A 12,954-nucleotide genomic window follows, 5' to 3' on the forward strand; every position below is an offset into this window, starting at 1 on the left:
AAGTGTGGTGGACTGGGTGAGTGTGGTGGACTGGGTGAGTGTGGTGGACTGGGTAACTGTGGTGGACTGGGTGAGTGTGGTGGACTGGGTAAGTGTGGTGGACCGGGTGAGTGTGGTGGACCGGGTGAGTGTGGTGGACCGGGTGAGTGTGGTGGACCGGGTGAGTGTGGTGGACCGGGTGAGTGTGGTGGACCGGGTGAGTGTGGTGGACCGGGTGAGTGTGGTGGACTGGGTGAGTGTGGTGGACTGGGTGAGTGTGGTGGACTGGGTGAGTGTGGTGGACTGGGTGAGTGTGGTGGACTGGGTGAGTGTGGTGGACTGGGTGAGTGTGGTGGACTGGGTGAGTGTGGTGGACTGGGTGAGTGTGGTGGACTGGGTGAGTGTGGTAGACTGGGTGAGTGTGGTGCACTGGGTAAGTGTGGTGGACTGGGTAAGTGTGGTGGACTGGGTAAGTGTGGTGGACTGGGTAAGTGTGGTGGACTGGGTAAGTGTGGTGGACTGGGTGAGTGTGGTGGACTGGGTAAGTGTGGTGCCTTAAGCAGGACTTGGCCCCAAACATGGCCAGCTTGGTATCCAACTTGAAGGAAGTGTTGGAGAAGGGAATCCTGCATGGGTGGAATGTTTTCAATCTCTCTGCCTTTTTGTGTCAAAAGGATCTCACAATTGACTTGGTTCTCTGAGTTTCCCCGGTCATACATCACCACGACCTATAACTCGATCTTTGGAAGAAGCGCATTTATGGGGTCTGTGCAAGTGTACACAGTGCTGGCATGACATAGCTGAATGGACTCCATGATGAGCAAGCCGTGCGTTTGCCTCTCCCTGCGAAGCAAGACGTGGCGACACATCCGGTTAGGGCATGGAAAGTGGGCAAAGGTGCTGCTCGATCCTTTCATCGCCCAACGGGTCTCTTCGCGTGCACGTAGACAGTCCCTCATTTAATAACACTGAGCACCACACATCTTCTTCATGAGTGACGACCACTTTACCAGGAAACATGTCTTTCGTTACCCGTTCACTTATCAGAAGGAACTCAGAAGTTCACTTATCAGAAGTCTCCAGGCAGCTTCTTTTGTCGAGTGGTGGTTTTTGGGCTGCCAGTTCTGTACACATCGAATACCACGTCGACACGACAGACAGAACTAGTGAACTGCCTACTTATGTAGTTCATTAATTCAGACAAATAATATTCAAAAGTCTCTGACGTACCAGGGCTTGATCATGTTGACGGCACGGTCGATGACCACCACATGACCACCACATGACCACCACATCTGCTTCATGTTGTAAGTTGTCAGTGTCATCGCCGTGTGCCACCATATCTTCAAGGCATTGAAGCAAATCCGATTTTGCACCGAGTCTGATGTTACCACAGTCAGATAATGGTATTGGTCCTTGTTTATCAGGTCCGAGTGCATCATAGCATGGAGCAATGCAAAGGCTATCCATTGAACCTGAAGGATTTCCACGGAGTTTAGCCACAGACATTGGATTGGTGGATGATTACCTCACCTGGAACGAAGTTCAGCGGAGCTTTTGCGATGGCGCGTTGTCTGTCTGTCCGTCTGTCAGTCCATCTGTCTGTCCGTAAACACTTAAAAGTTCTTCTCCGAAACCGCTGATGGGATTGTGACCAAATATGTCACAAATGATATTTGTTGTGTTGCGACTAAAGTTTGCTCACGGCATGAAAAACAATTAGGGTCTAAGAGGGTCTATGGGGGTCAATGTGGGTCCAGGTTTGATCCCCCTACCCCCCCAAAAAGATCCACTAAACAAAGTTTTTTTCATGTCATTAGAAAAAAAAAATCTGTCCCTGAGGGAGTGTATGGGGGTGGGGTTGTCCCCCAAAATAGGTATTTGCTTTTTCCTCAGAATATACACACGCAATTCTGATGAAACTTGACCACAACCTTCATCACCCGTGATGTACCAGTGGTTGTTCAAGGCATTAGAAAAATCGGGGCCTGAGGAAGTATACAGGATGTGAGGGGGAGGGGGTAGGGTTGCCCCCCCCCCCAAAATAGGTATTTTTTTGTTTGTTTAAAGTCTTATGATTATGTTAGTATGATTCTACATGTTGCCCTATCTTCTAGAAACCATTGAAATTGATTTAAAATACTTTTAGTCAGTGTAGTATACTGCTTATTCTACCAGGTGAGCGCCAGGTGTATTGCCCCTATGTTTTTGGTTCACGAGTTATCAAGTGACCACTATATTCGTCATGTGTGTGCGTGTCTGTGTGTGTGTCCGTGTGTCTGTGTGTCTGTCTGTCCGCAGCATAACTACTCGATGATATCATCCGATCTTGATGAAACTTGGGTGGTAGGTTGATATCATGATCTAGTTGTGTCCTGCGTAGAGTGGGCATATTGCACCCATTGTGGGCAGAGCCACGCCCAAAAAAGATGTCTTTTTAGGGGGTAATCGAGTTCAAGCTACATCTTCTCCGAGGGGTTTGGTGTAATCTGACAGGGGTTTCGGTATTTGGTTAGGCCAATGTCACGTGTCTAGCCCCACAGAGCTCGATTATTTCATTTTTTTTTCTTTTTTTTTTTTTTCATTTCATTTTTCACCGAATTTTTGGTATTGTGTAGCTAACGAACCTCATAACTGATTATACATTGTTTTCTATCTCATTTCAAGGTCAGTAACCTTCGTTTTGACATTTCCGGGCCTGGCCTGCCTCGGTTATATAGTCCGTCCTTTGTCATTGAACACCGCTCGCTCGTGAACCGTCGTCGTCTCCTGACTTTTTTTCTTATATTAATAAAAGTTTTTCTTCCTATTTGCATGTCACAGATGTGTCGTGTCTCCTTACCGCCTGCCGCATGTTCGTTCCGACAATACGTGGAGCATGGATTCAGCTCCTCTCTGTATCGCCATCAACACCTTCTCGGGTTCTCTCGGGTAGCTTCTGACAACATCCCCTGCTCCTAGCAGAATCATGTGACTATTAATCGTTTTCAGTTGTGTTGGAACCTGCACTGATGTCAGAGGTCATCTTCTTGTGCCTCAGTGAAATTATTTGGTTTTTTATTCAAAGTGTGCATGCATGTTTTACCAGATTCGATAAGCTGTGCCCGTAGTGGGCAGATGTCTGCTTGGTACCACATTGAATGTATACTTTTTAAATAGTATAATCCAACTGAGCTATTGAGCGATTCCTACTTTAAAAACTTGTAGAGATTGCATGTCAAATTATTGAATCGATTTTGGATCAGAAAATATATTTTTAATCTTGGATGGAAAGACGTTTGAAATATTCTAAGTTCCTGCGATGCAACATTTGGTTCTACGATGCAACATTTGGTTCTACGATGAAACATTTGGTTCTACGATGCAACATTTGGTTCTACGATGCAACATTTGGTTCTACGATGAAACATTTGGGCTTTTTGAGGGCTGAATGAAACTGATGCACCGTGGACATCAACAAAAGTTTTATTTGAACTTCTTCAGTGTTTTGACTGTTGATCATCACTTCTTTGGTTTCTTTATTTTATTTATTTTTCTTTACAGGAGTGAGGCTCGTGGAAGAGCAAGGTAGGGACACCTGACAGTGGGACAAACATCAAGAGATTGAATGAACAGGATAATAGGAGATGAAAGAAGGCAGGAAACACTGAAACTAGCCAGTAAGATGGTTGGGTTAGGAAAGGTTAATGGGGGTGATAGTAAAGATCACGGATTGGAACTCTTAATTTGCTGAACTTGGATCTGAAACACTTTGATATTCAGAAGAAAGATCTGTTCAACTTTGATGTAGCAGTTTATCCAAAGGTTTTATGTAAAATACTAGCAAAAGTACCCGGCATTGCCTGGAAACAATGAGTTGCTTCCTGACGGGAATATGATATATGCAATCTGGGTTCTTCATCTGGAGGGAATTAAAAAAACAGATCACAAGTATACTGGAGCAGTGACGTATCGAGGGAAAATGACGCTCAGAGCGAGATGTCATATTGCCGCTCCTCGTAACTTCCCATAAGTCTTTGAATGGTGTGTGTGTTTGTCTGTCCGTATGTGTGTATGTTTGTGTCCCCGTGTGTGTGTGTGTGTGTGTATGTGTGTATGTCCCTGTGTGTGTGTGTGTGTGTCCCCGTGTGTGTGTGTTTGTCCCTGTGTGTGTGTCCGTGTGTCCCCATGTGTGTGTGTTTGTGTGTGCGTGTGTCCTTGTGTGTGTGTCCCCCCCCCCCCCCCCCCATGTGTGTGTGTCCCTGTCTGTGTTTTGAGTTTTGTCATCAAATTTTCACCAAAGCTTTATTATGAGAATATGGAGGAGGCAAATTAATAATTTTGTCAAAAGGTCAAAGGTCAGCGTCACATAAAATCATCAATTTTCATGCGATTGACCTGAAATATTAATAATCTGCATATTGGGTCAATTAATTTGTTCACCAATCAAAAGCTAGAAGCAGATTGTTGTTTTTTTAGATCTAAAGTTCAAAGGTCGTTTTTTTTTTTGGTTTTGTATACAAGATCGAGGCTCGTGAAAGAGCTAACATTAATCACACAAAAAGTCAAACCGACACATAAAACACAAAATAAGGGGAGCGGTAGACAAGATGGGGAGAGAGGGGGAAGGACACAAACACAACATATGAGAGCAGGGACATCGAGAGAAATGTGGGAGGGAGATGGCTTCGGGGGAGGTGGGAGAGGTATAAAACATATGGACACTGAAATGAATTGCAATTCAATCCATAAAATGCATAAAATCATCATAAATCCCAATCAAATCCCAAATCCCAATCAATCCCAATCCCAATCCCAATCAAATCCCAAATAGATCTAAAGCTCAAAGGTCAGGGTTGCATGAAATCATCAATTTTCATTTTTTTTGTTTTTTGAAACTATTTTCGTTATTTTGAGATTATGGAAGAAGAAGAAGATGTCTGAATACAAACGAATGCGGACGGGCTTTGCATTTTCAGATGCTTTCTGGTTTAGCAGTTGCAACTGGTCCCACCACCTCCCCTCCCCTATCCCACCCCCCCCCCCCCCCCGACTTCACTGCTCTATTTCATTTCCGCACACGGTTAAAAACCACAATGCTATAAGCTCCACAAACTCTTAATCCGAACCCATCTTCAAAATTCCAACTTCAAAAATGACTCCAAGTAACAGCTGTCCCGACTACTAAAAAGTGTTCTTTGCTAAAAACGTTTCATTCAAAAAATGCATCTCCGAGCAGTTCCTATGGAAGTAAGAATTAAGTTAAAAACGATTATTAAGTTAAATAAAAAAAAACCAACCCCAGAATGAGAATCACAGCCTCACTTAAATAAATGAATATATACACTTAATTATAAAATCGCAAGATATGGTAAATTTTGTCAGATTTCACTCCAGATTTGGAGATTATTTAGTTTACAGCATCCAATCATCATATCCGAATCCAGATTTTGATGATGTGCTTCAATTATGTAATGGTAATCAATCGTGTTTCCAAGGCAAGACATATTGGGTCATTGGCGGCTTAAGTTTGAGTAGGCCAAAACAAAATGGCGGTGAAAAAACCCAGCGAGGTGCAGTGGGATGACCAAGATGGCGGGCCACCATATTGGTAAGCCACCACATTGGGTTATTTTTTGCTTATGAGCACCTCGTTAAGCATCTTCAAAAAGGATGTTATAACACACCCAAACACCCAGTTTTTATCCTAGCAATCTGTTAGGAGGCCCAGGTGTATACATACAAAGTTTGGGGCCGCTAGGTTTCATGGTTTTGGAGTTATGGAGGAGACAGATGGATGGACAGACGGACGGACGGACACTTCCTTTTATTATTATAGATTGCAACCCCTCCTGATATTTCCTTTGAATTTATTATATAAACCTTTCTGTCACACAGCATATCTCAATTGAGTGGTTGGTTTATTAGTCCCCTACCTTTTCACCGGAGGAGACACTTGCTTTGCTTGCCGTCCGTCTGTCTGTCCATCCCACCTGTGGTTTTTCAGCCTTTTTTTTTTTTCCATACCCTTCAACATATTCAACTGAAAGTTGGTACATGTACATATACATGTACATGGCTTTCTTATGATATGGGACAGAATAAGTTCGAGTTTCAGGACGTTTCTCCAATTTCTCAGAGTTATGCCCATTTTGGACTTGGAAAATTTTCACATCAATAGGGAACATGTATGGCAAAGCAATTCTCACTCTTGTTATCTCTGCCACTGAAGGTGGATGGATGTTGTGTTTTCACCCCTGTCTGTTTGTTACTTGCAAAATCGAAGATTTTTCAAGTATATTGGTCGGTTGACTTTGTTATTCTGTCTGTCTGTTTGGTTCTTTGTCTGCCTGTTTGTCACTCATCTGCAGGTCACAATTCTAAACCGATCGTCATGAAACTTCACCAAAGTTGCAGAGGTAGTCACAATAGAGAAGCCAATCAATTTAAACTGCCAAAATCAAGACTCTCTATTCACCTTCACTCTTTCATTCCTCTTTTCTCCCGCCTCTGGAACAAACACCCTCACTCCCTTCAATCCCACTCCTCCCTCCAGGTTTTTAAAACAGCTGTTCACCACCATCTCTTATCCCCCATCCCCCATCCAAAACCTTGATCTTTTCTACCCCCGTTGATTCACCGCAGATCCACCTTTTTGAAATACCGACTTCTTTCCTGGAAGTCCTAGCAGTGTCCATGTGTTTTATACCTCTTCCCCCCCCCCCCTCTCCCTTTCCCCCTCGCCCCAAGCCCCCTCCCTCCCACAGAGCTACCGATGTCCCTGTTCTCTACTGTTGTTGTGCTTGTGTGCTTTCCTCTCTCTCACCATCTTGTCTCTCGCTTCCTTTATTATATGTTTTATGTGTCCGTTTATGTTTTTTGTGATTAATGTTGGCTCTTACACGAGCCTCAATCTTGTATACAAAAAAAAAAAATTGATTTTGAGTTCAAAGGTCATCTTAAAGTCAAATTTCGAAAATCATCATTTTTCATCCGATTGACTTGAAAGTTTAACAGCATTTGCATATTGAGTCACTGAATTGGGAAAGCAACTATTTTTGAGGTCAAAAGGTCAACCTAAGGTCAAACTTCTAAAATAATAAATTTTCATCTGAAAAATGACCAATTTTCATTCGATTAACCTGAAAATTAAAGAGCTGTTACACATAGTGCATTAATGAAGTGGGAAACCAACTATTTTTGAGGTCAAAAGGTCAAAGGTTGACAACGTCAAACTTCTAAAATCATCAATTTTCATCTGAAAAATAATCAATTTTCATCCGATTGACCTGAGATATGATTAAAAACGTCAATTTGAATCTTAATGAAATGGCCAATTTGATGACTACAAGGGAACTTTTTGGGGGGGGGTTAGGGGTGGATGTTGCAAGTGTCGAGTTCTGCACAATGTCTTTCTTGTTTGTTTGTTTGTCTGTCTGTGAACAAGATATCTCAAAACGTTGTGGATGGATTCGGACAAAATTTGGGTGAGAGGTTGGGTGTCTGACAAGGACAAGTTGATTCAATTTGGGTGAAGATTCGATTCCGGATCCGGATACGAGAGGTTTTTAATCTTTAAGTGATTCTTCAACATTGAGACATTGGGCCAACAATGATATTGTTACGGATCTCGGACGTCGGCGCTCCCCTTATCAAGGGGGGGGGGGGCGGGATCCCCTTGTCTTTTTATCTGGCCGACCCGAGTCCTGGGTTGTTATAACGTCCTTCCCGGCACGGCATTAGATAGGGTTTGTTAGGCCTAGGGGTTCACTACTACCTAAGTACTAACGCCGGCCGGAAACGAGGGAATAACTCCCGCTCAAACCACGGATACGATGGAAAATGCCGAGCGGATAGCAATCTGCGATCCGAGCTATTAACAAAGTGACTAAATCCGATTCTAGCGGTTTCAATTGTGCCACGTTTATCCAATGATAGAAAGGACGGATGCGATCGGATGGAGAGGAAAACAGAGTATAGGAAGAACAAAGATGGGTTTATTCACAAATGTACAGAAAGAAGAGGAAACAAAAGAATGTACAGGATAGGGAGAGGAGGAAGAAGCAGCACACAGGGCAGTCTTAAAACAGTCTTATTCTAATACCCCAGACAAACGTACACACTCACATGGGGATTGTAGCTGGATTGTAGATGGAACAGGTAGATGGATTGTAGATGATCCGGCGATGGGGTCCAGGCTCCGGTCCAGCAGGCGAAACCCCACAGGCAGCTCCGCGTATGGTTGAACGCGACCGGACCTTATATAACGGGGGGGGGAGCTGGTGTCCTATGGCGTACGTAATAAATGCACACTCGTGCCAAACGCCCTCTCTCCAATGTTCTCTTAATCAAGCGCGCCCTTCTTCTTCTCAGTCCTGTTCAATGCGCATTTCCCAAAGAGTCCTCTCACAACGCGCGCGCGCCTCCAACAAGTCTCGTACAACCAGCGCTCTCCCCTCAAAGTCCTTTCTCAAGTGCGCCGCTGAATAAGTCCTGTGAAAGGGCTTTGCGTTCGCGCTTATATATCTCGACCAGCAAAACGCTCCGCGAGCCAAACTGCCATGCCTGCCAGCGATGTTCCTTCAGCCCTGGTTGGCTGGTGAGGGCTTACCGGCCACGCCTTTGACGGCTGGATGACGTGGCCACACCTTCTTCTTGGTGCTCCGCCTCTTTTCTCGGGCCTTACCTCGTGGCTTATGGCGGCTGGGGCGAGCGCTAAGGCAGCGAACGCTGCTAACAAAGGCGCGTAACAAATTGGGAGAGCCATGAGGCACCGACTGTAGGTGCGCGTAATGGCGTCGCTTGGAGAGGGAGGTCGCAAAATGGACGGAATGGGGCCTACTCCTTATTTAATTGACACAACGCAGATTCAACTATTGGAAACACGGCCTTATCTAAAACACATACTAATGAAATGACTGAAGTCCTATGGTGGCCTACGTGTTGCTTGTGGCCTAACTAGGGGGTGCAACCTTTAACCTTTTAATAATGGGATATTTACAAGAGTGTGGGTTCTAAAACCGCAACAATATATAGCATGCTATATCAAAGTTGTGGATGGGACGACTTATGACAAAACTTGGTGGATGAGTTGGTTAGGTGACAAGAACAAGCTGATTAGATTTTGGTTCAGGTCCGGATCCAGATCTGGCCTATCAGTGGGATACAAAACATAAACTGTTGAGCTTGTCAGAGGTATGCTCTCTACCGAGTGCCATTCTAGTTCAGGTTTGTACTGTACCTGGAAAATAGTTCACAGGAGGGGTCAAATTACACAGGAGTTCACAGGAGGGGTTCACAGGAAGAGCAGGTATTACTGTCTGGACACCTGCTGAAAATAAAGAAAACTTTTCAATGCAAAAGGCGGAGATATACTGAGTATCATCATGGACCATCATCCACATGGGACATTGTGCAATGCTCACTTGGATTTTCACATTAACACCAGAGTCAAACTGGAGTTGGTGGTGGAGGGGAGGCAATGAATGGAGAGGACCAGGCAGGCAAAGAACATAGCTAAACTAGAGAGTTCATAGAACATCTAACCTCATGCAGTCTTTAGAAAAGATAACATGGGCGGGGTCTACAAGCAGCAAATTTGGTGGGGCAAGATGATGTAACATGCCGTTGAAGGAGCTGGGGCTCCCACATCGATCGGAAGAATGGACGCGACAAAAAGCTGGAATTCATCCGAGTTGCTTTAATCAAACCAAACACTCAGGCACTCTGAAAAGCCCGTTTATCGGGCAGCAATATATATACATATTATCCCGGAGCGTTTGCGCAGGAAAGGCGAGAGGGGGCGTGGCCCAGCGTCCTGGCTGCGGCCTGGCAAGTTGAGGGCGAGCCTGCCCGGGCGTCCTGGACGAGCCCGGCATGGTGATCGCTCCGCGTCCTTGATAGGTGCAAGGCGATTGTGAAAACCCAGCGGTAGCCGCTACACACGTCCCCCCAGAATCGACTTGCACCGGCAGGGTCAATTTGAGGGGGGTCCTGATGACCCGGCCGAAGCGACCCCTGGTGGGTCATGGGAGGGGGTCCGGTGTGGTGGTGGGCGGTCAAGTGGGGGGCACCGTGGACGGGGGGCGGCCTCGCCGCGGCGGAAGGGCCACCCGTGGTGGGTGGTCGACGTCCACGTGCGCCGGCTTGAGGCGGTCCACCGCAATCCGGTCCGACCTGCCGCCGATGTCGATGACGAACGACTTGTCGTCCCGTCGCAGCACCCTGAAGGGCCCGTCGTACGGCGGCCGGAGTGGCCCCCGATGTGCGTCGTGACGCACAAAAACATACTCCGCTGTGCGAAGTGCTGGGGGGACGTAGGACTGGGGGTCACCGTGGTGGGATGTTGGCACGGGGGCAAACCGTCGGGCGGCCTCCTGGAGGTCCGAGCGCTGGTGAGCTGCGGACCAGGGACAGGTAGCGTCGGGCACGAATTCGCCCGGGACGCGTAGCGCCTGGCCATAGACAAGCTCGGCGGTGGATGCCTGGAGGTCCTCCTTGGGGGCCGTGCGGAGGCCCAAAAGGACCCACGGCAGCCGGTCGGCCCAACCGCCGTCTTGAAGGCCGGCCATGAGCGCGGCCTTCATGGAGCGGTGGAATCGCTCGCACAACCCGTTTGCTTGGGGGTGGTAGGCCGTAGTACGGTGGAGCTTGACCCCCAGGTTGCGGGCGACCGCGCCCCACAGCTCGGAGGTGAACTGTGGTCCGCGGTCTGACGAGATGTCCGCCGGTGCGCCAAAGCAGGCGACCCAGGTGGCGATGAAAGCCTGCGCCACGTCGGCGGTGGTGGTGGAGACGAGGGGAACGGCCTCCGGCCACCTGGTGGTCCTGTCCACCATGGTGAGCAGGTGTGTGAACCCCCGTGACGGGGGGAGGGGGCCCACCAGATCCACGTTGACGTGGTCGAAACGTCGTTCGGGCACGGTGAAAGGTGCCAGCGGGGCCTGGGTGTGTCGGTGGACCTTGGCCCGTTGGCAGGCCGTGCAGGTGCTGGTCCAATCGCGGACGTCCCGACGAAGGCCGTGCCAGACGAATCGCGCCGACACCAGCTTCTGGGAAGCTTTCCGGCCCGGGTGGGAAAGGCCGTGGAGGGAGGCGAAGATGCGGCGTTGCCAGGTGACGGGCACGATGGGGCGAGGCTGGCCTTGGGAGACGTCGCAGAGCAGTACAGTGTCCGCGAAGGGGATGTCGGCCAGGCGGAGGCCCGTGTCCGCCGCCCGGAGGGCTTGCACCGTGGTGTCGGTGGTTTGGTCCGCCACCATAAGCGCAAAGTCCACGCCCAGGTGGACCGCGTTCGCGCTGGCCCGGGAAAGACAGTCGGCCACGGCGTTGTTTTTGCCGGCGACGTGCCGGATGTCCGTGGTAAACTCCGACACGGCGGAGAGGTGGCGCTGTTGGCGGGCCGACCACGGCTCCGTGACCTTGGCCATGGCGTAAACCAACGGCTTGTGGTCGACGAACGCCGTGAAAGGTCGGCCCTCCAGGAGGTGGCGGAAATGGCGGACGACCAGGTGTAGACCGAGGAGCTCCTGGTCAAACGTGCTGTATTTGAGCTCGTTCGGCCGGAGCTGCCGGCTGAAAAAAGCGAGTGGCTGCCAAACCCCGTTCACCCATTGCTCATGTACGGCGCCCACCGCGTAGTCGGAGGCATCCGTGGTGAGGGCGATGGGAGCGTTGAGCACCGGGTGAGCGAGCAGTGTTGCGTCGGCGAGGGCCCGCTTTGAGCTTTGGAAGGCCGCATCCATTGCTGCGGACCAGGCGATGTCGTGCTTGGCCGGCTTGCCCCGGAGGGCTTCGTAGAGGGGCCGCATGAGTTGAGCAGCGCGGGGCACGAAGCGGTGATAAAAATTCACCATTCCCAGGAATTCCTGCAGGGCCTTTATGGTGCGGGGACGCGGGAACGTGGTGATGGCCTCGACCTTGGTTGGCAGCGGCACGACCCCGTTCTTGGTGATGTGGTGGCCCAAAAAATCAACGGCCGTCGTGCCGAAGTGGCATTTGGCCGGGTTGACGATGAGGCCGTGCTCGCTGAGGCGCCCGAACAGTGTTCGGAGGTGGAGGAGGTGCTCGGCCCGGGACGTGCTGGCGACGAGGATGTCGTCCAGGTAAACGAAAAGGAACGGCAGGTCATGCAGCACGCCGTCCATCAAGCGCTGGAACGCCTGAGCCGCGTTCTTGAGACCAAACGGCATCCGCAAGAATTCGAATAAGCCGAACGGCGTGATGACTGCCGTTTTAGGGACGTCGGCCGCCCTGACAGGTACCTGGTGATATCCCCGTATGAGATCAATTTTCGAAAAAATGACCCGTCCCGCCAGACGGGCGGAGAAGTCTTGGATATGCGGGATCGGGTACCTGTCGGGGGTGGTAGCGTCATTGAGACGGCGGTAGTCGCCACACGGGCGCCATCCACCCCCCGGCTTTGGCACGATGTGCAGTGGCGAGGCCCACGCGCTATCGGAGCGCCGCACGATGCCGAGGTGCTCCAACGCGTCGAATTCGGCCTTCGCCACGGCGAGCTTGGCTGGGTCGAGGCGGCGGGCCCTGGCGTAGACCGGCGGGCCCGTGGTTGGTATGTGGTGCTCGATCCCATGCCGTACTGCGATGGCCGAAAACGTCGGCCGCGTGAGGGCCGGGAACTCCGTGAGCAGGCGAGCAAACTTGTTCGCCGCCGGGACGGCGCATGCCAGCTCGGTCGGCGCGGAGCTGCTCAATGTGCATACCAGGGAGCTGAAGGTTTCGGCGTTGATTAAACGACGCCGTTGGACGTCCACCAGCAGTCCGTGTGCGCAGAGGAAGTCGGCGCCTAGCAGAGCCATGGGCACGTTTGCGGTTACAAACGTCCAAGCAAAGCGTTGGCCGCCGAAGCAGAGGGTGACGTTGCGCGGGCCGAAGGTGCGGATGGTCGATCCGTTGGCCGCAACCAAGGAGGGGCCGCAAACCGCGGATTGCCTGTCCTGGTCAGAGGCGGGTATGACGCTCAGTTGGGCGCCGGTG

At 49.8% G+C, this 12,954-nt stretch overlaps 1 protein-coding gene across 1 annotated transcript in view; it reads left to right on the forward strand.

Annotated features, from left to right (window-relative positions):
• LOC137434268 (phosphoinositide 3-kinase regulatory subunit 5) overlaps positions 1–3,457 on the forward strand; it is a 90,567-nt gene extending 87,110 nt beyond the window's left edge. The window contains exon 19 of the mRNA XM_068127109.2: positions 2,803–3,457. Within this exon, the coding sequence (XP_067983210.2) occupies positions 2,803–2,914 (112 nt within the window). The 3' untranslated portion in view covers positions 2,915–3,457. The remainder of the gene's footprint in view (positions 1–2,802) is intronic.
• Positions 3,458–12,954: the final 9,497 nt, after the last annotated feature.

This window comes from Myxine glutinosa, chromosome 10, assembly GCF_964187855.1.
Source record: "Myxine glutinosa chromosome 10, kmMyxGlut1.1, whole genome shotgun sequence".
Lineage (NCBI taxonomy): Eukaryota > Metazoa > Chordata > Myxini > Myxiniformes > Myxinidae > Myxine > Myxine glutinosa.